The sequence below is a fragment of the Crocuta crocuta genome, unplaced genomic scaffold (genome assembly GCF_008692635.1).
Source record: "Crocuta crocuta isolate KB4526 unplaced genomic scaffold, BGI_CrCroc_1.0 scaffold424, whole genome shotgun sequence".
Lineage (NCBI taxonomy): Eukaryota > Metazoa > Chordata > Mammalia > Carnivora > Hyaenidae > Crocuta > Crocuta crocuta.
Genome location: NW_027530977.1, coordinates 244938 through 272222, shown reverse-complemented (window position 1 = coordinate 272222; position 27285 = coordinate 244938). Strand labels below are relative to the sequence as shown.

The window sequence follows — 27285 nt, the reverse complement described above, 5'->3', positions numbered from 1 at the left end:
GAGAACAAACTGAGGGCTGATGGGGGTGAGGGGAGGGGAAGGGGGGTGAGGGGCATAGAGGAGGGCACTTGTGGGGATGAGCACTGGGTGTTATATGGAAACCAACTTGACAATAAACTAGTTGTAAAAACAAACAAACAAACAAACAAACAAAAAAGTGTGTGTGTGTAATATAAATTATATATATATATATATAACATACATAAAGAGACAGCATTTCCTTTAAGAACTACTGAGAAAATAAAACCAATGATGATAGTAAAAAGAAAAGAGTATGTGCTTCCATTCCCTCTTGCCACTACTAAAATGACAGTAAAGGACACAGTCCAAAAAGGACAAAGAGAACTTGAGTGGAGAAGCCAAAGAAATGTCAGCAACATTTTGGAAGTTCTATGACATATGGAAAAGTGTTGACTGTCTTTGCACACTAGAAAAGCTGAAATCTAAATGCTTGCAAGGTGAAGGGAGCCAATAAGCAAGCTGATTCATGAAAAAGAACTTTAGAAATGCTCAGGAATTCAAAGTCCCACAGTCTGTCTGAGAGTAGGAATAGTGGGTGTGGGTGAAATCAGGAGATTTCCAAAGTTTGGTCCAAAGTTTGTATAATAAATAGGCCAGAAAACCGATGGAAAGACAATCAAGAGGAAAAGAAAAAGAAGGGAAAACATTTAAAAAATAATGAACATTTTCCAGAGGGGAAGGCCATTAGGTGTCCTGGAGAAGGCCCAATGTGGATGAAAAAAGATCAACTCTAAGAGAAATTTGAAAAAAAAATTTGAACACAGAGGTCTTGGGGTCAAAATTCAGGGCAGGATGCAGGAAACAGGTTACATACAAAATTTAGAAATTAGAAAGGCATCAGCTTCTCAGAAGCTACACTGAAAATCTGAAAACAATGGAACAATATCCTCAAAACTCTAAAGCCAATGATTTTCATTCCAGAATTTTATGCACCTATCAATTACATGTGAAGTTTGAATAATATTATTTTCAAACATAAAACACTCAACATTTTATTTGACTCCTTCAAGAAGCTACTAGAAGGCATACTTCAGTAAAAGGTCATAATAAGCTCAGAAGACTGTACAAATGAGACAGAGAGTAGGGTACTCCAAGATAATGGTGAAGTTAAACCCCAGGATGCTAAAAGTACCAGAATGGATACCTCGAGTCTAAAAAGCAGTGGGAGGATGGGCTAAATGGATGATGGGCATTAAGGAGGGTGACGGGTGTTATATGTAAGCTATGAATCACTAAATTCTACTCCTGAAATTAAAAAAAAAAAACTTGGACTAATGAAAATTGAAAGAAAGAGAAGTTTGGTAGAGAGTTTGGTGTTTGGTGAAAAATCAGTGAAAGTAATATAAAAAAATCTAAGTGAATGGAATACAAAGGGGAGTGGATACTATTTAATTTACCCAGAGGGGAAAAGAAGAAGTGGGATCTATTTTCCTAATTATACTAATCTAAATGGTTATTAGTAACTCAAAATTGTTCTATAGCTAAACTGGGAAGATGAAGGGACAGGTAACGGTGGGCTACGGGTACAGTGCAGAGACATTTTAGCTATGGTACTGCAAGAAAAGAAGGCTAACATCCTCATCTTTCTGATAAAAAAAAAGTCAACAGATATTGTCTGAAATCAATGGTGTCAAGTACGAATAGTATAGAAATGTTATTTAGAAAATGGAGGTAAGAGGGGCGCCTGGGTGGCTTAGTCGGTTAAGCGTCCGACTTTCGCTTCGGTCATGATCTCGCGGTTCGTGGGTTCGAGCCCCGCGTCGGGCTCTGGGCTGACTGCCAGCTCGGAGCCTGGAGCTTATTTCAGAGTCTGTGTCTCCCTCTCTCTCTGACCCTTCCCTGCTCACACTGTCTTTCTCTCTCTCTCCTAGAAATAAATAAAAAAATAAAAAAAAAATGGAGGTAAGAATCAGAAGAAACAAGAGTTTGAAACGATTTTCTCCAGGAATTAGGAACTGGCAGAGATGAAGGGATACTGTTTTTCATCATAAAGTCTTTTAAGTTAATTTAAAAACTATGGACATTGATCATTTTGACAAACATAAAAAGTTAATGTGTATTATAAAGAAAATACATTATGTAATACTTTTATGCCAAAAAATACTGTTGTTTAAATATTTCTGCGTGTTTTAAAATTGATTTGGGTCTGAAAAAAAATTTAGTTCAACTCAACTCTGTATAAACACAGACTCAAAACGTGCTGTCTTTCTCATCACAGTTAAGCACTGCTTGAAAATGATGGGCACTTGCCTATTTTAATATACTTTAACCCACCAAGTTTAAGGAGCATCCACCTAAATCAGCGATATTACCAAGAGAACATCAAGGGTTAACCATAGCAAGATCACACATCCATATTTCTTTAGGCTAGGGTCTTTGTAGTAATAAAACCTAGGTGGATTGATGGTAAAAGCATGTTCAAACCAAACCCAGATCTCAGAACAGTGGGTGTGGTGACAAGGGCCATTATGCAAACAGTAGTGTCAAACACACTAACCTGAAGTCTTCTGGTAATACAGAGATCAATGCTGTGCTAGAAAAGTTCATTTTTGATAATTTATAAACTTCTTTCAAAATAACTTCATTTTTAATGAATATTTTATTTCTTTCAATAATCATTGAGAATATTAAATTGGCCAACAATCAAAAAACTAATTCAAGTAACACCATGCAAGAAGTTATCTCCCTCACCCTTTTTCTTTCCCTCCTGATATACAGTCTGATGTTTCCATACCTCTCGATAGCCATTGCTGATTTGTTCCAAATTGAGAGAATACACAAGATCCTTGCCTCCCACAAAGAGTCTCTCCTGATATTCATCCAGCAGCATTGAATGGAGATCAAGAAACCCAAAAGGACTATGAAAGACTGATGTTCGGTTTAGATCCAAGAGTTCTGAAAGGCAAAAGAAAATGTTCGCTCAACAAAAGTCAAAATACCAATATCTTTGTAACACTTTTTTTTATGGCTCTACTGTCATGCCTACTGGAATTGTGTAGTTAACATTCATCCACTATAAAGTCTTTAGAATTTATTACTCAAAGGATTAAAAATATGCAGTGCATTAACAATACCATATTGCATATTTGAAAGTTGCTAAGAGAGTAGATCTTGAAAGTTCTCATCACAAGAAAAGAATTCTATGTGATATAATGGATGTTTATTAACCTTGCTGTAGTAGTCTGTTCATAATATGTGTGTATATCAAATAAAATTGTGCACTTAAAATTTATACAATGCTATACATTAATATTTTCTTGATAAAACTAGAAAAATTTAAAAAAATTGTTCAACCAGTAAAAAAGTGTAACTGGGTATAAATTTTAATGCACACAATTAAAATCTTTTATAAATTTGTGAACCAAAAAACCTCAATTCAGGGTGCCTAGGTGGCTCAGTCATTTAAGTGTCCAACTTCAGCTCAGATCATGATCTTGCATTTTGTGAGTTCGAGCCTCACATCGGGCTATGTGCTGACAGCTCAGAGCCTGGAGACTGCTTCAGATTCTGTGTTTCCCTCTCTCTCTGCCCCTCCCCTGATCACACTGTCTCTCTGTCTCTCTTTCTCTCAAAAATAAATATTAAAAATATTTTAAAAAACCCTTCAATATGAAAGATAAATATCTTATGTTTTTACATACAGAAAGAATTATTGTTCACAATCTTTATGTAAAGTACTATGTGGAAGAGTCATTTTATTGTGACTTTTATCCTTACTTCTTTATGCTTAACTAAAATTGCAAATCTACAAAAAATATTCTATTTTTTTCACAAAAAAATATTCTAGAAGAGATTAATTGCACTTAATTCCAGATGAACACCAACTCATCAAAAAATGTCTCCACTTAAAACTGGTTTTGAGAGTCACATCTACAATCAAATTGTCCATATCTGGAAACTATCAGGGTGGTTAATACAATGGGGTGACACATGATGGTATTCAGTTCAGACAACTGATAAAACTGTTGGGGATTTTTTTCTACCACTGGGATTTGGGCTAGTCTTTATGATTTATGCCCACAGAAGAAATTATAAATTATTTGTTTCAACTAATATACATTTACTTTTAGAAAGTCACATTCTGGCAAACCTCTCATATGTGTGCATTTGTTTGTTTGTTCAAGGTATTTAACTCCATATGGCAGTTCAGTACTTAAGCTTCGAAAGTAATACATGACAGCCTTCTCCTGATGAGAGGATATTGCTCCTAATACCAGACCCTGCATGCTAAAAATTCCCAAAAGAGGCCTTTTGGGAAATACTGACAGGTGAGAAGATAGCTTCATTATCCAAAGGTCAAATCCTAATGCATCTGACAAAGAATGTGAAATAGTGGTAACTAGAACACTAAAATCCAGATAGCGGTATGAAATGTGACACATCTGTATAGTTTTTTTGCCCACTCTTCTTCTGAAAAAGGAGAGATGAAATACTTTTGCCCTCTCTATTAAAAATATGGTCATTGGGGCACCCACGTGGCTCAGTCGGTTAAGCTGACTGACTTCAGCTCATGGTTCATGGGTTCGAGCCCTGCATGACACTCTGTGCTGACAGCTCAGAGCCTGGAGCCTGCTTCAGATTCTGTGTCTCCCTCTCTCTCTGCCCCTCCTCACTCACATTCTGCCTGTGTTTCTCAAAAGTAAACATTGAAAAAAAAACAATTAAAAATATCTTCAGTGTCTATATCTCTACTCTAAAACTGTGGATGTTCAAAATTTTGTGGAGTACGGCTAAGTTTAAACCTTCAATTTAATACACCTGAAATTAATGTAACATTGGGTATCAGCTGTACTCAAATTTTAAAAATTAAAAACCCTTTAGTTTAAAATAACCAATACTGCTAACATCAAAGCATCTCTTATAAAGGTAGAATTAATGATGAGTCATTTGACTTTTCACCTAAATAAAGACTGTGAGAACAAGTTTTGAGGGAAGGATGCACAGAATAATAAAGTGCTTTATTTGGGGAGGAAGAAACATGAATCTGAGAGACTAGGGATTCAGAATCTTGGAAGACAGATTTTTCCCATTTACTAATTTTGTCAAGGTAAAATCATATTTTTTCCTTCCTTACTAGGCATCCACCAACAGGAAGAGATGCACATTTTCTAATTATTAAGGTTTTTTAAAAAAATGTTTTATTTATTTCTGAGACAGAGAGAGACAGAACATGAGCAGAGAAGGGGGGGGAGACACAGAATCCGAAGCAGGCTCCAGGCTCTGAGTTGTCAGCACAGTCCGACATGGGGCTCGAATTCACAAATCATGAGATCATGACCTAAAATGAAGTTGGACGTTTAACCAACTGAGCCACCCAGGCACCCAACAAGAGATGCACATTTTAAGGATCCAGTATCCAAACAAAAATATGAATCAATACTGTCTACTTCCATTACACTTTGTCTTTATATATAAAAATTTATGGTTTATGTCAGGGATGCTAAATGGACTCTTTTTCAGAAAAGGTTCCCCAGTTATTCCAATCAGTTGTTAAAATTCTCCAAGTTTTATGTACAGTGAAATAATTACCTGAAAGGACACAATTCATCAAAGAATGTTACATGTTATCTAGAATTAACAGGCCTCTAAGCCAAATACAGTAAGGTGCAGAGTCTGGGTGGTTAAGTTTGCTGGAAAATAAGACCAAGTGATGAAAAGAATACAATATAAGAGCATACCCTAAAATGTTGCCAAAGAGTATAGTCTAGCCCATATTTAAAAGTATGAATTGAAATGAAGGGCAGCTCAACCAGTAAAGGAGGCATCCATGAATCAATTCCACCTAAAGATCACCTTGCTTATTTCCCAATGAGGTCATTAGGATCTCATTAATCCCTGTATACACAGAGAGAGATAGCCATTAACATCTACTTGTTTTTATGACTTGTCAATTTCTGCTATGCTTACTGTAATTTTCATAGTCTAAAGGTGGTAGTTCCGGTTTCTTTGTCTGTAATAATAGAGACTAATTACTGACTCATCAATCTTATTTTATCCTGAATGTATCAACTTTTATTCTGACCCATCTGCCCATCTCTGTGGCTAAGTCTGCCCCATGAGATCACAAAGATACACTCATGCTCCTATGGAGAAATAGTTTGGAAAATGAAAAGAGAAAAAAAAAACTGAAATGAAAATGAAAAGAAAAAGAGAAAAAAAATGAAATGTACATTCAACAAGTACAATTTTTTAAAACTATTCATTTCTCATGGCCTTTACATGTATCTTTTTTTCCTCCCCACAACAGTGATCAACCACAGTATAATAGTTAAAATTACTACTAACCTTTATTTTACTGATAGAGAAACTCAGGTGCCCAGAAATTAAATGACTACCCTCTACCCACATTATTACAGTGAAAAATTACTCAAATTACCAAAAAAATCCCATGAAAATTAAAGTACAACAGAAGTGTATGTCATCACAGAAAGTCCTGTAGACTGAGAAACTGAAGAGCCACATTCAGGTCTTAGCTTTGCCGTTAATTGCCTGAGTCACCTTGAATAACCACTTAGCCTCTTTATTGAATAATGGTGAGACTGACTTCATTACATGTTAATCACCCTCCAGCATTCAAAATTATTAATTCTTTGACTACATTGCATTTCTAGAGTGGAGGTCATAAAAAAATAAACCCAACACCTAAGATACGTTTGGGTACATTAAACTGAGCATCACATACACACTTCAGGCAGTAACTCAAGAAATTTCATAACTTATGAAGACACTACTAGAATAATTCCTAAAGTCACATTAACTTTTTAAACTTTTAAGCCCCAATGAACAGACTATCATTTTCTTTAACATTTTGACAATAATGAGAGAAGTGTCCCGAATTGCTTCTCCAAGTCTCCACTTCGACCATCACCATATCACAGAATAGTGCCAGTAACTGATTGTTCAAGCATGTCAGTAGATACATTTTTTCAGAATCATGATACTAACCAAAACCTATCAATGTGATTATTTATATTTTCCTTATCAATTTCTACAAGTATAAATCCTTACTGTGATCCTTAATTTTCTCTAAGACACAAACTGTCCTTCTTAGCTGAGTCTCCAACAACCCTGACTTTAAGTCAGAAAAGGTCAAAAGTATGTGTTACGAGTAAATACCTGTGTTTTGAACATATATCTACATATATCTGGAATAATGGACACAGAGGCATTCTACAAGAGAAACATTTTTTAAAAGACTCATGCTTCAAGATTAACTCCAATTTTCTACTCTTATTTGATTATTTAACTTGCCTCTTCCCAAAAGGATCTGAGATGACTTATGCAAATACATTCAATTTAACAAATAAATATAATGCTAGAGGTATCAAGATGAAGGAGAAAAATAAAGAAAATGACATTATAATTAATTTTATTAACTGAAAGTTATTCTTTAATATCCCTATACATTGTTGAAGGGAATTACAAAATGGACCCCAGATTTCCTAAAATTCAAAGTAAAAGTCACTGTAACACAATAGAAAAACTGTGTCAGTTGCTTAGGAATGTTGCTTGGTGTGATGGGTAATCTTACTATGAACTTGACCGGATCAGGACTGCCCAAATACTTGGCTAAACATTACTTCTGAGTGTATCTGCTAAGGTGTTTCTGGATGATATTAGCATTTAATTGACGGACTAACTAAAGCAATATGGGAGGACATAATCCAATGTGTTGAAGATATGACTAAAACAAAAGGTAGAGGAAGGAAGAACCCACTCTTTTTTTTTTTCCTCTAGCTGTCTGACTGAGCTGGAATATCACTTTTCTCCTGCCTCAGACTGAGACTTACATCATCAACTCCCCTGGTTGTTACGCCTTTAGACTCTAACTAAATCACCATCCTTCCTGGCTCTCTACCTTGCAGACAGAAGACTGTGGGACTTCTCAGCTTCTGTAACTGCATAAGGCAGTTCCTCATTATATCTCTATCTTTTTTTTGTATTTATTTTTTATTTTTTTACAAATAGTTTATTGTCAAATTAGTTTCCACATAACACTCAGTGCTCATCCCCACCAGTGCCCTCCTCCATGCCCATCCCCCCTCCTCCCCACATCCATCAGTCCTCAGTTTTTGTCAGCATTCAAGAGTCTCTCATGGTTTGCCTCTCTCCCTTTCCCCCACCATTTCCGCCCTTCTTCTCCCCCTTGTTCCTCCGTCAAGTTCCTCCTAATCCTCCTATACGTGCAAACATATGATATTTGTCCTTCTCTGCCTGACTTATTTCGCTCAGCATAACACCCTCAAGGTCCATCCATGTTGCTACACATGGCCAGATTTCATTGTTTCTCATTGCCATGTAGGATTCCATGGTATAGTCTATCTTTATCTGTCTATCTATCATCTATCTATCTATCTTATTGGTTCTGTTTCTTTGGAGAACCTCAGCTAAACCACCGGGTACTAAGGACTAAGAGAAACTTCTCCTGAGGTCCTCTAAATGAATGTGGTGAAAAATACTATGATGAACACCCAACATCACTGAAGAAAATAAGGTATCAAGAGCCATACCTGTACTTACAATTACATGCTTCAGTGCAAGTCAACTGAATTCATATCAAAGTGCAATCTACCAAAAGTGACTTTATGGCCTTATTTGCAAGGACGTCAATGATTTCAAGTAACAGAGATTAGTTAAATCAGGTCAACAAAGATTCAAGGACAGAAAGCTTAGCTTCATAGTAACTGGAAAACCAACAGAAGCACAAGGAATTTGCTTCTTGAGAAATCATATGTCTTTGCTTCTTGCCTTTCTTAATGCCACTTCTTCACTGTACTGATTCTAAAGGGTTTATTCGTTAGTTTGCTGATGCCAAATAGGTGTGCATTAGCCCCCAATTATATGACTGTCTAGCTCCCACCCCATCACAGAACAATAATTTTTGCATCTTTCAATTCAAATTCCCAAGGAAAATAATGTAATTGGCTAAGCCAGTGTTCACAATTCATAAATTTTTAGCTTCCTGTAGCCTGGCTGCTTTGGAATGATCAATTACCCATCCATGCTTAAATGTAGAAGACATGTGCTAAATAGTGTGGTCCCTATAATTATGGGGTATCAGAACCATCACCACAGATAAACCTGTCTAGTCTGTCTGTCTTTATTCATGAATAAACGTATAGTAACATAAATTCATCACAACCTGTATTTCCTCTAGACTGAATAAGCTAGCTGCAGTTTAGAGATTTTTTATATAATCTTACTAAGTTTTGAAGACCATCTTTAAATATGAAAATCTCGGTTTTCACTATCCGATCTTGAGCCATACTTCCTAATAATAACTGAATCGTTAAAGTTTTTCACTCAATCGGAAAATAAAACTTCCTGTCAGCACAGAGAAAACTACTTTCAGTTTTGTTCTCTGTTGGGATAGGAAAACATTCATCTATCTCATCCACATGAAATTCTTATGAATTAAAGTTTGGTTTACTTATAAAAAGAGCACTGTTAAAAGAAAAGCAATTAATAAGAGAAAAGCAGTACAGTTTGATAAATTATAAAATTCTAAAATGAAAAAAACAGAAACATTTATTAGGGAAAAATTTAGGGAAATATATTTATTAGAGCACAGATATAAAAAAAATACTGGGGCATCTGGGTGGCTCAGTTGGTTAAGTGTCCAATTCTTGTTTTTGGCTCAGGTTATTATCTCATGGTTTATGAACTTAAGGCCACATCAGGCTCCACACTGTCAGCGAGGGTTCTGCTTGGGATTCTCTCTCTCTCTCTCTCTCTCCCTCTCTCTCTGTCCTTCCCCCACTCTTTCTCTCAAAATAAATAAATACACTTAAAGTTTTTAAAAACAAATTCTTGATCTTTCAGCATGTTGAGAAAATATTTTAAGGAAAGAAAATATCTATTATCAATTCTTTTTGTAAACAGATTATGTCATAATAGAAGACAGACAAAAACAAATTCACACACAAAGAATTCAACTTCATTAAATATACAAAGAAATAAATGTGAAAATATTTTAAATGGTATTTTAAACAATTACCAAAAAATTACAATAACCAGTAAAAATGAGGCTCAGAGTATTACTATTAGGACTCTTTTAGAGGCCAATGTAACATTTCTATGATTTCCAAATTCTTCCCAGTTAACATATATTGCTTTATTAAAAACAAAATTACATGATAAATGAAAGGTGGGAAAGAAATCACTTCTTTCATGCAACCTTATTTCCTCATATGTCCTGATTCTGTTCCTCTCAGCCCTGACTCTCAAGGTGGTGATGACAGTTAATATTCATTGAGTAGTTGTAAGTCATATATTGTCTAGGGGCTTAGCATTTATTATCTCATTTAACCATGTGGCACTTCCATAAAGGAGGACCTACAACTACCCCATTTTCTAAACGTTGACAGAGGTTTGAAGAGATTTGGTGCACATATAGGGTGATGTGGTCATTGTCAGAGCCAAGAGAAGCCAAATGAGGACCTTTGCTTTGAAGAAGCATGTGTGACCTGGGCTGTCTATCACCACTACGAACTCACCCAGCTTAGTCATCTCCTGTTCTGCTCCCTGAAGACTAAGAACAAAAAAAACGACTTATTAAAAGCTCATTCCTTACTAACACTGACTCCAGAACCTATGATATATAAAACTCTTCAAGAAACAACTAAGAAAAATCTAGTCTATTAAGGGATTGCAGCATGTCAGAAGTAGAAAACATTTTGGTAGAGCCTGATATAAATAAGATAAAATGGAAGGTTTTCCCAACATTGAAAAATCGGTATCAATACAAAATAATTCAACAGTGGCAACATCAACAGAATATTCACGTCCACAGCAATTTTAATTTTAATTTCCTTTAATATGTGTTTTATAAACTCAAATAATGACAAAATTTTCCAGGTTGTTTTGACTTGTGAATTTGTGACATTTTTGGCATCAGACATCTTTTTCAAAAAAAGGAAAATATTTTTATTTAGTTTACCACAGGGTTTCAAAATGTACTGGAAGTTTATGGGGTGTTTGGTTGGCTCAGTCGGTTAAGCGTCCGGCTTTGGCTCAGGTCATGATCTCATGGTTGGTAGGTTTGAGCTCCACGTCGGGCTCTGTGCTGACAGCTAGCTCAGAGCCTGGAGCCTATTTCAGATTCTGTGTCTCCCTCTCTCTCTGACCCTCCCCTGTTCATGCTGTGTGTCTCTCTCTCAGAAATAAATACAACATAAAAAAATTTTTCAAAATGTATTAGAAGTATTAAGGTTTATATTAAATGCCAAAGAAATTTGAGCAAGAAACTTCCCTCCCTCAAGACATTTTCCTCTTTTTAGTTTTCAGGTCAGCACTTTAAGTCATATTAATGATTTCAGCTCCAAATTATAGTCTGTGGACTTGCCATATTTACCGAGCAATGGCTAACTTCTTTACCCACCTCCACTGTGTCAAGCTGCCTAGATGAAAGAATCAGAAAACATACAGGAAGAGGGGAGACAAAAGAAACTCTAATCTCAGGTAATCTGCAGAAAACACAGTGCAAATAATGGACAGTGCTGACTTGGTTAAAAGGAGAGAGCTCATCTTGAGTTCTTCCTACTCTAAAAATAACATGAATTACTTGGGGGGAGGGACTGGACAAAGAAACAAGACTAAACTGAGATGCACCAACTCAGAGTTCATCCGGAAATTTTCTAAAGAGGGAACTAATTATTATTGCTAAGCTACATGCTAATTATCGGCTGTCAATGAAGATATACACAATGGATTTAGTCATTTCCTCTCATGGTCTTTCTCTTTTAACCTGTAAGGGAAATAGTTTTAAAACTCATTGACATCAATATGTTACAGAGACGGCTCTCTACACTTTGTCAAAATATATTTAAATTCCACATTCCCATGTGTAAGAAGGGGGAGGAGAGAGTACACATTTTCAGTTCCCAAACAAAAATAGATTCCCAAGGGAGGAGTGTTTTCTTCCTCTATTGTCACCTGCAAAGCAGTAACTTCCCAAGACCCAGGAATTTAAACTTTTCATTATTTTCTGAATCCATTATTTTATTTAGTGCACATTTTAAAGTTAATTTGACAGTACTAAATTCCATACACAGTAAGCACTGCTAATAAAAATGAAATGTAGAAATGGAATAACTATTAGAAATTCTGTCCAGCTTCTTAATGGTCCAGAAAGGAAAAGGTTTCTTACAAAACACTTTGATGATTTTGACAGAACCAATCAATGATGGGCAATGGCTTATAAGAAAGTTGAAACACAGTGGTAAAGAAATGAGCAATTAACAGGCAGAGAAGGACAAATATCGTATGTTTGCACATATAGGAGGATTAGGAGGAACTNAAAAAAAAAAAACTGTTTAAGTTTATTTATTTTTGAGAGAGAAAAAGACAGAGGCAGAGAGAGAATCCCAAGCAGACTCCATACTCAGTGAAGGGCCCGATGGGGGGTTCAGACTCACAAACCATGAGATCATGACCTGAGCGTAAATCAAGAGTCAGGCACTTAACCAACTAAGCCACCCAGGTGCCCCTAGCTATTTTTTTTGTTTGTTTATTTGTTTTTGTTTTTTGTTTTAAGTGTAAACAGGGGATAGCTCAGTGGCTTCCTAAGTGCTCTTTCTAGCAATGGAGTGCTGGCCTTTATGGATTCTCTGAGCTTTTAGATTCTCTCTTACAAGGCAAAGGTTCACAACAGGCACTGTTGTGCCTCACGTTTTAACTATTAACCACTTTCAACAAAAGCAAAAGGGCTTTAAATGTACATATAAATAGCCAGGTATTATATAGCATTTTATTTCCTTGGTCATGGAAAACAACACAGTGTCAGAATTATAAGATTCCTGTCTTCCTCTCTTACATAAATTATTATTATTTAGTATTACACATGCTCTTCTAGATTATTGGTGTATGAACTGAATGAACCCAGGGTCACAAAAGGTTATAAAAGGCCAAGGTTATAAAGAATCACTGTCTATGAGCTATACATGTATTTGTATGCATGTATTTATAGTTTTTTTTNNGACGCTTAACCGACTAAGCCACCCAGGCGCCCCTGCATGTATATATAGTTTTTAATTTAAGTTTATTTATTTATTTTGAGAGAGGGAGAGAAAAAGAGAGAGTGCAAGCAGGGGAGGGGTAGAGAAGGGAGAGAGAGAACTTCAAGTTGGCTTCATGCTGATAGTGTGGAGTCCAATGTAGGACTTGAACCCATTAACCATGAGATCATGACCTGAGCCAAAACCAAGAGTCAGACATTTAACCCACTGAACCATCAGGTGCCCCTGAATGTATTTAAATTATTGAACAAAATCATGAAATATAAAGTGCTACTCTCTAAAAGTGAGTAACTAAACAATTTATTTTTGATGGTCTCCTAAATGTTTAATTATAATTACATTTCACTGGAGGCCAAAAGAGCAAGTTCTGTGTGAAATAGTTTCCTAAACTGAACCTGTGTGCCAGGGCTATTCTGGACTGGTCATTCATTCAACATTCCTTAAAGGATGTTGTAAACTAGGGCTTGCTATTCCAAATGTAACAGGAGGGCCATCAAAGGTCTGAAGAGCAATTATATGACCAGATTTATTTAAAAATAACAATGGCTTTTAATGTGCCTAGCAAACAGAAGGGGCCAAAAGTTGGGTGAAAGGAGATTGGAAGACTTTTTTTCTTTTCTTTTGATCACATACTGATTCAAATATATGATACCTGAAGTTCTTCAGAGTAACATGACTCTGTTTTTTATCTCCTCTGTTGACACCCAAATCCATACTTGTTTAGCTAGTGTCTACTTGCTGTCTTCTCTTAGAGTCTAACAGAATTCTCCATCCTAGCAAATGGAGAATAAACTCTTGATTTCCACCTAACAAACTCCTCTACCAGTCTTCCACTCTCAGTAAATGGCACTTTGGATCTTGTGCAGTACCTGTGATTTGTCCTGATTCTTGTTTCTCTGAATACCACGTCATGTATCCTCAGTATCTCCTCTACCACTTCATGGCTGGACCAGTGAAGGAACTTCCTATCTTCCTGCTTCTACCCTCCCTTATGTCCCCTCCTACTATTTACTTTGCAGTAGTCAGTGCCTCTTCCAAGAAATTAACTTGAGTCATGAGAACTTCATGACTCTAAACTTCCTCTACATAAAACCTTGCAACTGTCTCCCAATATCTTTAGATTAAAATCTTAGTTCAAAGTCTGTCACAATCTTAACTGTCAGTCATCCACCTCATGCCAGATGTTGCTCCAATTTCTCTCTTGTTCAGGGAGCTCCAGGGCACAGGCTTTAGAGTTTTGCCCCGACTCTTCCCTCTGCCTGATTTGTGCCTCCTTCTGACCTCAGTATAGTTAGTTGGTTCCTCCCTCTGTGAAGTCGGCCCTGTCTAAGGAGTTTCAAGTTTCCACCGAGGCACTGGCTGCAGCATCACTGTCTTGCAGCATAATCCTACAGTGTGTAAATGTTACTTGGTTTTGTTTTCTGTTTATCTTTTTCCTTCCTTGGGTATCTTCATTTTTCCCTGACAAGAAATAAGTTCCTTGAGAGGAGTGACTTTTTCCATCGTGGTCACTATGATAACCCCAGAGCCTAGTCCAGGGGTAGCCACTTGTTTAGTAGGCACTGATAATGATGTGGGAGATAAATAGAACCTCTCTGATTGTCAACTTTTCATGTATGAAATGGTGATAATGGTAACTAATTAGCAGGGTTGCTGTAAGAATCAAATAATTCATAATGGATGGCCAATATATAGGGATTTCTTTCTCCTTTCTTTGATGTTGATAAACTATTGGGCATTGAATGAAAATTTCCTCTGAAGAAATAGGCCTTTCTTAATTATATTCTGTCAAGTGGACATAGTTGCTCTCTAGGCTTATTATATAGGCTTAAAGAGAAATAGGAAATTTTGCAAGTACATGATTACTATGATCAGTGTAAACAGCTAGGCTGTATTTTAAGTTAAAACCTTTCTTTGCTCCCAATAGCACTTTGGAATAATTTTCTACTCCTTCTTTCAGTCTAACTCTACCTCAGCTGGCAAGAGAAAATTTGCCTTTTTAAAAAAAAAAATCTACTTCCTTTCTTCATCATTCATATGCTCAATCTAAACTATATTATGCAAAACTATCTCTACCCTTGAAATTTAAAGTTTAAGTACCAGAAGAGCAGGTAAAGATTCTTTTAACATTTTTGCTATTACAACCAAAGCCTGAGTTTCTATGAGTTTTCCAGCATTTAATTTAGTAGCTGGTTTTATAAGAACAGAGTTGTCAATTTCTAGACAGGTGTATGTTTGACTTAGTGTTAAAACATTATAGCGAAACAGCCTTTGCATTCTCACTTCTTGATCTCTTTTAAAGATCTTCAGTCTCATCTTTAGAAAAAACAGAGCTTTCTCTCAGGCCATACAATTTAATACTATAAAACATTCTCTCTAAAAAAATGACTTCCAGACATACCCTCTGACCATCTAACACATTGAAAATTTGCACCTTTAAAAAATATGTGGTTTTCATTTATCACCATAAAGTTGTGACTCCTGTATCTCTATTAACAGCACATTTCTTCATGGCTTCAATTCTTACAGAATAATAACTGAATTTCAAATCCAGGCACAGTAAAAAGCAACTTTAAATCTTTGGATATCCCATTAATTAAATGGAAATTGAATCTGCTGATTCACATTATAAGACAAAGACAATAATACCAGTCATACCGTTGGTAGATATACATCTGGATACAGAAATGAGGCTATGTGTTATCTGTCATCCTCTGCTAGGTTTGAGAATGCTACACAACCACTAAAAGCTCATTTGCTCTTAAATTACATGCCTCAATTACTGTAGCTGCTGCCATGTGAACCGGATGCCTCTTAATAGGTAATAGGCCCCCTGGGTAGATGGGGTCTCTTCAGATGTGGCTCAGGAACGCAAAGAGATGAGACACACCATTGCTATGTGTACAATTCACTGATGACTTTCTTTCACAAAAAGCTGCCTTAGTAACTAAGCTGCTAACAAATTCTTCTCCTGTTTTCCTTTTCTGAAAGTCCTCAACAAGCATTGATTCACTTCCCAGAAACCCCTGTTGTTTAAAACCTGTCACAAGGCAAATAGTACCTTAAAAGACCACCTGTGTTTTCTCTGAAAACTATGAAGGGAAGAGAACCCACATTCACAGAAAGGCTCTTATGTGGTTGGTCCTGCATGAAATATCCAATGTACATAATTTCATTTGCCCTTCATATCACTCCAATAATGGATGCGTAATGCTCTTCCTTTTAGAGATCAAGAAACAGAAGCTCACAGAAAAACTTAAAAACTTCCTAGTGTCACACACCATTTCAATGTTGACACCTCTGGATTGCTTCGTTTGTTATTTGACCATAACAGAAGAGTTTGTATAATCACACAGTTTCTTCATAAACAGGTTGGTCACAGGTCTTCAGTGAAGTAAATGTCTCAGGAATATGTTAGAGGTTTTTTCCCCCTACATTTCATGCATTTATCAAATAATATTTACTCATAATAAATGCCCATAGACACCTCTGGAGTGGCATTTTTTTCAACCTATACTTCAGCCTTTTCTCATAATTTGCCTCATGCATCCTAAAAGCTATCACACGGCAGTTGTCTTTATCCAGCACAACCGAATCAAAACAGAAGAAAATGGGATGCAGAGAGGATTGGGCAATGCAGAGATCAGAAATAAATGAAATAAAAACCTGTAACCTACTGGCTTCAAATAAGAAGAGAAAGTGTTCCTCAAAACAAAAAATAATTTAAAAAATAAGCACAGATGTCTCTGATTGGTTCCCACCTTGGCCACTGAATATACCACTTATAGGAGATCTAAAGTCCCCATTTGTAGGATGAGAGGAATAGATGAAATCATCACTGAAGTTCCTTCACACACCATATCACATCATGAACTAGATCATCTCCAGTTAGGGAAAATACAGAGTAGTAGTGTCCAAAAGATACTCTCTAGAATTTTTAAATTTGTTAGTGTTTACAAACTATGAGAACTACAGAATTAATTCTAGTTACATGGGAAGGTAAGAATTAGTGCTAAAGATGCCATTTTATATCAGCTAAGTTCTTGTGTCAACAAAGTACACCACTATCAGTATAAAAAGCAACAGATTTATTGCTATTGATCAGTCTTCCTGTAGTTTTTGGTAGGCTTTACACATAAAGGGGAAGATATAAATCAAATATTCGCTAACCTCATCATAGTATAACATACATATTAAGAAAATAAGAAAATACATAATATGTATTTCCTACATTAGAACTAGAGACCTAACAATGCATTTATAAATTATAAGGCAATCACCTAAACCAAAACCTTAGTATTCAGGAAACAACTTGGCAAATGTGAATACCCTTCCACATGCTGAGAAAAAGAGAACTGATGATGAGTAAGAAAAACCATGGAAAACCTGGAAGACATTTTGATAGGACAAATTAAAATGTCTTTTGTAGAACTCACTAGAGAAACTTCAAAGTATAAATTAGCTATAGACAAGCAATGTATTCGTAGAGCAAGTTGAAAGATTGAAACCTAAGTTCTGCCACAAAATTCAAGATCATGTACTTATTCCATAGTTTATGATAGGACTGTCAATCATCTCCTTTGAGATTCAACTGAATTTGTGAAGATATCAGTACGCCAGCTGGAGGCAAGAGTCAAAGGCAGCTAAAAAGAGTAACATGCAGCTGCCCTATCCCAGCTCCCAACTTTATCAGAACAGATGCCTGTACCCAGGTAACTGGCCATCCATCATCAAGTCAAATATGATTTTACGTGTACTTGGATCCTTCTGGCAAGGTCACTGCCCCTATCTGGGTAAAAGATTCCATATGAAATTGGGAACAGGAGGTCAATTTTCTTTTCCTGCCATGACCAAGAAGAGATAGCCTCTGCCACTGGAAAGGGGCAAATGCATTAACCTCGGTGACCAGCAGACACCTTTCATAGTGAGGATGCAATTTTTTAGAATGCTCATGGTTAGTAACTGCTAGGATTTGTCACCTTCAGAGCTGTGTGTGTGTGTGTGTGTGTGTGTGTGTGAGAGAGAGAGAGAGAGAGAGAGAGAGAGAGAGAGAGCGAGCGAGCGAGAAAGAGATTGAGAGAGATTGAAAGAGAGAGAGAGGACATTTAAAGAGTGTTAATGTAGTGGAGGTGGTAAGCAGGAAGTGTAAAAGCTTTCACTTCAACCTTTCCACTCACTTTGCAGCAGGGGGAAAAAAAGAAAAATGGTAACTAAAACTGATACAAATAATATCAAGAAACAATCATTTTGGCTACAGTCCACATTGCTAAAAATAATGCAAATCGACATGCGACTGAGGTGTTTAAAGCTATGAAGTGCCAGCCTGCTTTTGTAGAATTTCTCAGTGCCTGTCCCCTTACAGCCTCCTGAGGTCCTCTATTAGGAATAAAAACATGTATTACTATGCCTAAGTTATGAAATAACTTCAAATTTGCTGAAGTGTTTAGAGGGAGAACATTCAAGAACACAAAACAATGAAAGGAATGACTGGTGACATGATTTTCTTTGGCCACGACAAGATCACTAACAGAGGCTAGAATTCCTACAAAGTCAATTACTATATTAAAAATTCTATAGTCACCTCATTCACGTCTTTAGTAGTCATTGATAAAGCATAGAATGTATGACATCTTATAAGGTATTTTATGATAATAAACTATCTACAGTAAATTAAAATTTTGGAAGGCAATTAATTAGCACACTCCCTCGGTAAATAGTTTTTCTAGTGTACCGGTGGCAAGTTACCGTTATCAAAATAATTGATTTTTATCATAATGACGACCTTACTTCTGTGACCAATAAGACACCATATTTGAGGGAAAAAAAGACACCATAGTGGGTAGCAAAAAGACAAAAGGTGTTATTTTTTTGATTAGGTAATGGTGAGTCCTCTGAACTTGCTATGAACAGAAGCTTAATGTTTTCCAGAGGGACTAAGCTAATGAGCAAGACTGCTTATGTGGTATAATTTAAAGACGGTAATGTAGAGGGGCCTCTGAGTCCAATTATTTAATCCCCCTCCTGGTTTCTCCAGTTATTAAAGTTTTACAACTTTGATATTTGTGGCTTTCAAAAGACCCTATTAAAATTTTGGGACCTCTGGGAGGGATTATACTTCAAACCTTTATCAGCTAATAACTTGGCTTTGTTTGAATACTCGAACTGGGTCTACTGTAAATATGGCATTTGATGAGCCTAGAGGAGGGGTGTTTCTCAAGTGGAAACAAAGGATAATATTAGGTTAGGAGTGGGGGGGGCATAGGGACATGTGGAGGTTGACACCAATAGAGTGTTCACAATGTTGCCCTAACAGGCCAGGTTTCTAGGTCTTGGCACACAGCTTTGCTATGTAGCCAAAATAGGGAATCCAGAGCCAACTAAATTGTTCGCTTTTGGCCTCATTTTCTGGAGGCAGATACTCTCCATGACACATGAGGGTATGTCTGAACAATGTCACAAAAGTCGATGTAATCTGGCCAAGAATTTAGTTTGGAACCCATCAACCTGACAGAAAAAAGAAGTTACTTTTTATGGTAAATTCAGGGCTCCGTAAGGGAGATTTTCTTCAGGCTGATTTTGAATCTGTTTTTTCCTAGAACTTTGGAAGCTCTAAAAAAGGCTGAGGCCTGTTTCCTTCGCCAAGACAGCTGGGTATATTCGGTCTGCAACTAGCATTTGTTTTTAACTATCCCCAGGTAATGTTAATATGACAGAAAAACGGAGAACCTCTGCTATAGAATGCCTATGCTGATGCTCAGCTATTAGACAAGATACAAAAACTATATGCAGGTGATCACAGGTTCACAGTTAAAGAATCGCCAGAATACCAAATTTACCAAAACGTTCCAGTCATCATCCAATTCCGAGTCAAGAAAAGCAGAAAAATCAACTGATCACTGCTTGACATTACAGAGTGACCAAGAAGGAATGAGAAAAAAATCTTACTTGAAAATTCTATCGACATAATAATGGAAACAAGTGTGGCTGCTCTTTGGTGTTTATGAAAGTGTTCCGTGATGTGATTAATCGATGCTTAGTGGAATGTCCTTCATCTGCCCCAGAAGACACCTCTTATATGATGAATCTGTTTTGTACACTGTTCACAAAGCTAATTATATTTGAGATATCACACATCTTGTATGATGGCTAACCTTGACTATCTGAACTGTTAAGAAAGTTTACCTTTGAAAGGTAGTGCTTCAGCATTCAGCTTAAGGACAATTAAAAGGGGAAAAAAAAGTCAAACCTAAACATCTTTGTTGAGTTCTGAGAGTTTGATTTGAGCGGCTTTCAACTCTCCAGATTTCTTAATAAACTATCAGTGTGTCCTGTCATCTGTAGGTTTCTAAGGAATTGAGGTAAAAAATCTAGCGGGTCTAAAAGATGTTAGGCCATGTCTAACTCACGCACTGTAAAAATGTGGTGGAATATGGTACACAGTGCTTATCAATATTAGAAGTGAATCATTTCTTTGGGTCAGGCTTCAATGTGTTTACTAAATAGTGAGAAGTGAAGCAACATTTTAGTACACCAACAAACAGAGACTTGTCAAAGGGTTCTAATGTCAAGATTATAAAAACAACATTCATGATTATTCCAAATGATTGCACTCCTTTGCTCAGTGAATGAGCATCTTGAAAACATATGAGAAAATCTGGTCCCTACCTACCAGCAGCTGGAATGCTTCTAAGGGAGAAGAATTTGGACCAATGAGATCTTCATTCATTCAGTGAGGTTAGAGTCAAGGGAAGGTCCTCCCCTCTTCTCTAATACCAACAATTAAAATAGCAAGAGATCATTCTATGTTCTAGTTGTTGCAGTATATGAAAAGTATTTTCTGAGAAAAGAGCATCCAGTGTCAGTGTTGCCTCCATACAAGAGAGAAAGAGCACAATCTGCTGATCTTATTTGCTTACCCCCCACCCCAAAATGAAAAAAATGCAATAATAATTGATTGGAAGGTGAACAGTACAAACTGTTTAGGCCCTTAAAGGTAAAGTCCAGAAACATCCTAGGACTGACATGTCCTACCATTTGATTCCCATGGTTCACTTAACTGAAGTGGTCATCCAAGTGACTGCTCTCCCAAGTCTGGCCCATTACTGTTCCTTTAAAATTGCGGGCTTGGGGAAAGCAAACACACTTCCCAGACAAAAAAAAAAAAAAGAAGAATCTTTGCAGAGGGAGATACAATTAGCAGATACATCAGGCTGGCAAGCCCAAAGAAGCCGTGTGGAGACTGTTCAATTACTTATGGCAGAAACTTTTGTTCTCTTTTCACTTGCAGAGCCTCCCAAACCACAGAACTCTTGAAATACAAGCTGTGGATCAGCTGCATTCATTTTACTGTGTCCACAGACCTTGGATAAAACAAGGTGGAGGGATGGGCATTACATGTTATTCTGATGCTCTGTGACTTCCAAAAGAAAGAAACGGGGAAAAATCAATTAATTGTTTTTCAGAGACAGTTGTAGTTAATATTAAGTTTGAGCTTAACAAATAGAAACAAAATATATGCCAGAGTTCCTTACAACTGCAAACTACTTCGCAGCTACAAACACTAGTCTTATGAAATAGGATCTGGACTTAGTAATTTATCATCTGAAGTCTGAAGACACAAGGGAGTGTGCTGAAAAGGAACGGGAGCCATAACAAAAGCAATTACGCTAAATTAGGTAAATAAGTGTGTTATAAATATCCTAGCATGTGCTGCTTCTGTACTTTGAATATGACAATATGACATTAATTGTACCTGCTTTTTAATGTTGGTTTAACACAGTAATAAAAATATGATACATTAACACTAAAATTTTAAAAACTCTATTTAACAGTATATAAAACCAAAACTGCTCTGAAAATCAAAGCTTCACCACTAATGCAAAGCATTTTTCTCAGTGCCTTCCTAAAGCTAGGACAGAAGCTAAACTTACTCATATTCTTCAAAAATGCATTTATCTGTGTAAAATATCAAAGGAAGGGTACGCATCAATTATAAAAGTCTTTATCGGAGTATTTGTTTTAATGAACTGCCATTCATATTTGGCTCTTCTAGTTCTTTGTCTTCGGCGTTGTTAAGCCCCATGCTCACTCATTTCCAATTAGCTCGGTGTGTCCTCCCCGGTAATAGGTGGCTACTACATCACTGCTTTCTAGTTTTCAGACTCAATTAAAAAAGTGATAGTGAGTCTTGGCTCAAAATCAAGGCTGTGACCCCTGCACCCATCACATCTCCTTTAATCTCCAACAGCGCTGTTCCCTGACAAATTCCCTGGACAGCATAATTACCCCTTCCCATAACACTTCCAAATGCTCGGCTCAAAGTTCCCAGGAGAATCAGCACAGAGGTGACATAAAACATTTTAAATTAGAAGCAAAAAGTACACATTGGTCTCAAAACAAATTAATACAATGATTGTCCAATGTTGACTGCACAAATGTTAAAATCTTATAAATTTAGTTACACCATTGATATGTTAAGGTGAGCTTGCTAAAAAACTGAAAGTCTATGAGACCATATTTAGGTTATCTTTTACCATTAAATAAAAGCACGTGTGAATCTTCTTTAAAAAAAATGTACCATACATACACCTTCATATTATAAGAGAAATAATTTGGCTGTGTGATTTCAGCACATACACTTAGGAAAACAATAACAACACTGTGTTCTTAGAACTCAGAAAACTAGGTTTTCAGATGCCATTAACCAATTATATATGTTTCAAATAAATGCCACACTACTTTGATCAAGCTGTCAAAATCTCTTTAACATTTTTGGTATAAAAGTACCAAAGGTTCAAATTCAGGATCTAACAAGCTTCTCATAGATCTCTGTAATTCGTCTTTCCTAAAGACTTTGTTTTCTTAAAAATGAAGAAAAAGAAAAACTTTATTGTCCAATGTGACTGCATGCCAAACTTGGCTTTATATCAATTTTATAAATTTTACTGGCTGATGAGAATATCACGGTTAATGCACAATCTAGGGGCTGTTTCCCTCTTTAATTGGAAAGCACTCAGCAGCAGCAGTGGAACATTCTTATTCTTAATCTAAGGAGGAAGAAAGACTAATGAAGTCAAGTTAGATTTTCATGGTCATTGTTAACTAGACATTCAGTAACAAATTCTGATTAGATAGACTTAGGCTGCTTTCACCTGCATTTGTCAAAAATTTTTTAAAGAATCAGGACAGCAAGAGGGACAGAAAAACCTGCATCTTACTTAGATAATGATTAGCATCATATTTACTGAGATGCTTCACCCCCTACCGGCACACTCTTCTTTCCTATAGGTGTATACACACGGTAGGTAACAAAATGAAGAAACATTCTTTTTCCCACGCATGATTCTCTCCTCCCTCTTGAAACAGCAACCACCATCAGCAGCAGAAGCTTGACTAATTGAAATGTGCTTTGTCCTTGCCAGGGCAAGTAAGAGATTAAATTTAAACAAAGCAGAGGCCTTGGTCAGATGGGAGATGGAGAAACAATCAGTCCACCCGGGGCTTCCCCCACTCAACGCCTTCAACCCCTCATCCTCCCGCCTCATCTCCTTGCCCTTCTAGCTACTCCAGGCAGGGGGCAGGGACCCCATGCTCTCAGCCTCCTGCTCTGCAGGTGTTTTACTTTGTGTAGTGCTTTTGAAACTCAATAAAAGACTTTCTTAGGAAAAAGGGAAATGTCCTCAATTATAAGTCAATGTTGTTACAAAGTACTTGGGGTCTTCTGTATGAATTGTGCTTTTATATGAAAGGTGATCTGATTTATTAGCACCAGTTATCAAGAAAACTAGCAGAAAATGATAGTGATTTCTTTAACGTACAGTCTCCTTGGCAAGGAAGCACTGGCTGGAAGAGCGGAGAGTGTGAGATATGCCTCACGCACATCATCTTCCCATCACAAAATATTGGAAAAGCCCAAGATGTGCCTGTACTATGTTTATCCACCTCCTTAGTCCTCAAAGCATACTACAGAAAGGATTACTACCAGGGATCTATACAAATACTGCCCACCGAGAAATGGCAAAACTTACAGACTATAACTAGACATTGGATTTTATATATTTTTCCCAAATACTGAGTTATCATAAGAAAAAGAAGCTGTCATTATGTTGATGTTTTTATACAACATATGACAATAAACTATCAATTTTCTTCCCTGGAAAGTTAGTTTTACTCACTAATTGAATTAAGTATTTGTATGCACAATACTAATTGCCGTGTACAGTCAAGCATAAAATAGTCATGAAGTCATGGCTTCACAGATACTTCCTCTAAAGGAAATGTATTTTCTACTCCCTTTTTAAGCTTAATTATTTATTTTGAGAGGGAAGGAGGAAGAGAGAGAGGCAGAAAGAGAGGGGGAGAGAGAATCTCAACCAGGCTCAGTGCTGTCAGCATAGAGCCCTGCATAGGGCTCGATCCCATGAACCATGAGATCATGACCTCAGCTGAAGTCAAGAGTTGGAACCGACTGAGCCTCCCAGACATCCCTATTTTCTATTTTAAAGAGAAAATGGTTTCTTTCCAAATAGGCATTTAGACAGTTACAGTAATTTTTAAAAATTGTTTGACAGAGATAAAAAAAAAAACCATGTAAAGATATTTTGGTCTACGTTTTTCAACACTGATTTTGCTTGGAAAAAAATTCATGGTAAGGCTTATTTAAGGAAAAATATACAGTAAAACCTTGATTTGCAAGCATGATTCATTCTCGAAACATGCTTGTAATCCAAGGCACTTGTATATCAAAGCGAATTTCAAGAACCATTAGCTCAATTGTGATCATGCGACATTCAGCATCACATACTACTCATGTTGCAAGATATCACTTGTTTATAAAGCTAAAATTTATTAGAAATGTTTGCTCATCTTGAGGAACACTCACAGAACAAGTTATTGACAATCCTAAATTGTACCATAATTCCACTATAAAGATAATGCAAATTTGAAATCTTTCAGAATGCAAACAATACTTAGAAAACCTTAACACGAAGGGGCACCTGGGTGGCTCAGTCAGTTAAGTGCCTGACTTTGGCTTGGGTCATGATTTTGCAGTTCGTGGGTTCAAGGCCTGTGTCGGGCTCTGTGCTGACAGCTCAGAGCCTGGAGACTGCTTCAGATTCTGTGTCTGCCTATCTCTCTGTCCCTCCCCGATTCGTGCTCTGTCTCTCAAAAATAGGTAGAAACACTATTTTTTTTTACATAATAGAAAAAGAAAAGAAAGATGAAAATTATTTTCTATTACTTGATTCTGACACTGCCAAGAGATAATAGCTTAGGTAANTGTCAGCATAGAGCCCTGCATAGGGCTCGATCCCATGAACCATGAGATCATGACCTCAGCTGAAGTCAAGAGTTGGAACCGACTGAGCCTCCCAGACATCCCTATTTTCTATTTTAAAGAGAAAATGGTTTCTTTCCAAATAGGCATTTAGACAGTTACAGTAATTTTTAAAAATTGTTTGACAGAGATAAAAAAAAAAACCATGTAAAGATATTTTGGTCTACGTTTTTCAACACTGATTTTGCTTGGAAAAAAATTCATGGTAAGGCTTATTTAAGGAAAAATATACAGTAAAACCTTGATTTGCAAGCATGATTCATTCTCGAAACATGCTTGTAATCCAAGGCACTTGTATATCAAAGCGAATTTCAAGAACCATTAGCTCAATTGTGATCATGCGACATTCAGCATCACATACTACTCATGTTGCAAGATATCACTTGTTTATAAAGCTAAAATTTATTAGAAATGTTTGCTCATCTTGAGGAACACTCACAGAACAAGTTATTGACAATCCTAAGTTGTACCATAATTCCACTATAAAGATAATGCAAATTTGAAATCTTTCAGAATGCAAACAATACTTAGAAAACCTTAACACGAAGGGGCACCTGGGTGGCTCAGTCAGTTAAGTGCCTGACTTTGGCTTGGGTCATGATTTTGCAGTTCGTGGGTTCAAGGCCTGTGTCGGGCTCTGGGCTGACAGCTCAGAGCCTGGAGACTGCTTCAGATTCTGTGTCTGCCTATCTCTCTGTCCCTCCCCGATTCGTGCTCTGTCTCTCAAAAATAGGTAGAAACACTAATTTTTTTACATAATAAAAAAAGAAAAGAAAGATGAAAATTATTTTCTATTACTTGATTCTGACACTGCCAAGAGATAATACTGCTTAGGTAACTGAAGGGAATAAGTCAATATTATGTCAACTCAATAATTATAAATAATTGTATATAAATGCTTATTGCAGACAGAACACATTTATTGCCATCATCAAAGCCAACGTATTCTGATCTTTTCACAGCACCTAAGTTTAATAGTTAACATGAGTGGACACAACATGGTGTGTTTTAGTAGCAAAGAATTAATAGTTTCTTCACCAGCAACATTGTTTTGAACTGTACCAGACATGCTTCAGAGTGTTTGGTTCTTAACAGTGCCTTCCAGTGAAACTACAGTAATAAATTTCAGTAGTGAAAGTAAGGATGAACAATCAAAGACATCATATGTGCATGTCCTGAATATATATAGCACATAGTATATATAAAGAGAAGCTGTTACTATGAGAATCCTATATCCAGTCCATACAATATTTTGCTTCCCAAAATACAATTTTAAACTCAATGTACTCTTGTGACTACCAAAATCAAAGAACCACCACACATCTTTAGAGGTCCTGTGTCACATCGACCCTATTCCTTTCAGGGTCTGCAAGCACATGCGTTGAAGTTACACATCTGCCTTGACAAGGGAAGACCTCAGCCATGGCCTTGATGCTCCAAATCATGTGTTTTTGCAGCTGCCTTATGCTAGACAGAGCATGAAAGACTGATCCATGGCCTCTCCACACTCTACTCTGTAAATAACAAGTTGGCTTTGTCAAGGCAGAGGAAGAGTAAGCAATGAAGCAATGACACTTCCAGAGCTCATTCTAAACACATCGGCAACTTTGCAAGCTTTATTTATCCAGAAGTTTAAAGAAAGAAAAACTATTCCTGTTTTTAATCGCATTTATATTCCTGGAAATGCTGCTTTTGCTATATTCCAACCTATGATAGGGAAAAATAAAAAATACTAACGAATCGTTAAGTAAAGAATTTGCAATGCACTGTCTACTAGCTTCCTCATTTTCAGCCACCCTCTTCTCAGGAGACAGATAACTTTTCCTGACTAGCTATTCCCTTACCATATCATGAAGAATGGAGTGAGGATTAGGGATAAGAACAGCAGAAGCCTAAAGAGGCCAACTTACC

At 36.7% G+C, this 27285-nt stretch overlaps 1 protein-coding gene across 2 annotated transcripts in view; it reads right to left on the bottom strand.

The window, feature by feature from the left end:
* Positions 1-27285, bottom strand: part of SEMA3E (semaphorin 3E) — a 241258-nt gene that overhangs the window by 104596 nt on the left and 109377 nt on the right. For both annotated transcript variants that reach the window (XM_077770161.1, XM_077770162.1), the window contains one exon: positions 2756-2916. In XM_077770161.1, coding sequence (XP_077626287.1) covers positions 2756-2916 — 161 coding nt within the window. The remainder of the gene's footprint in view (positions 1-2755; positions 2917-27285) is intronic.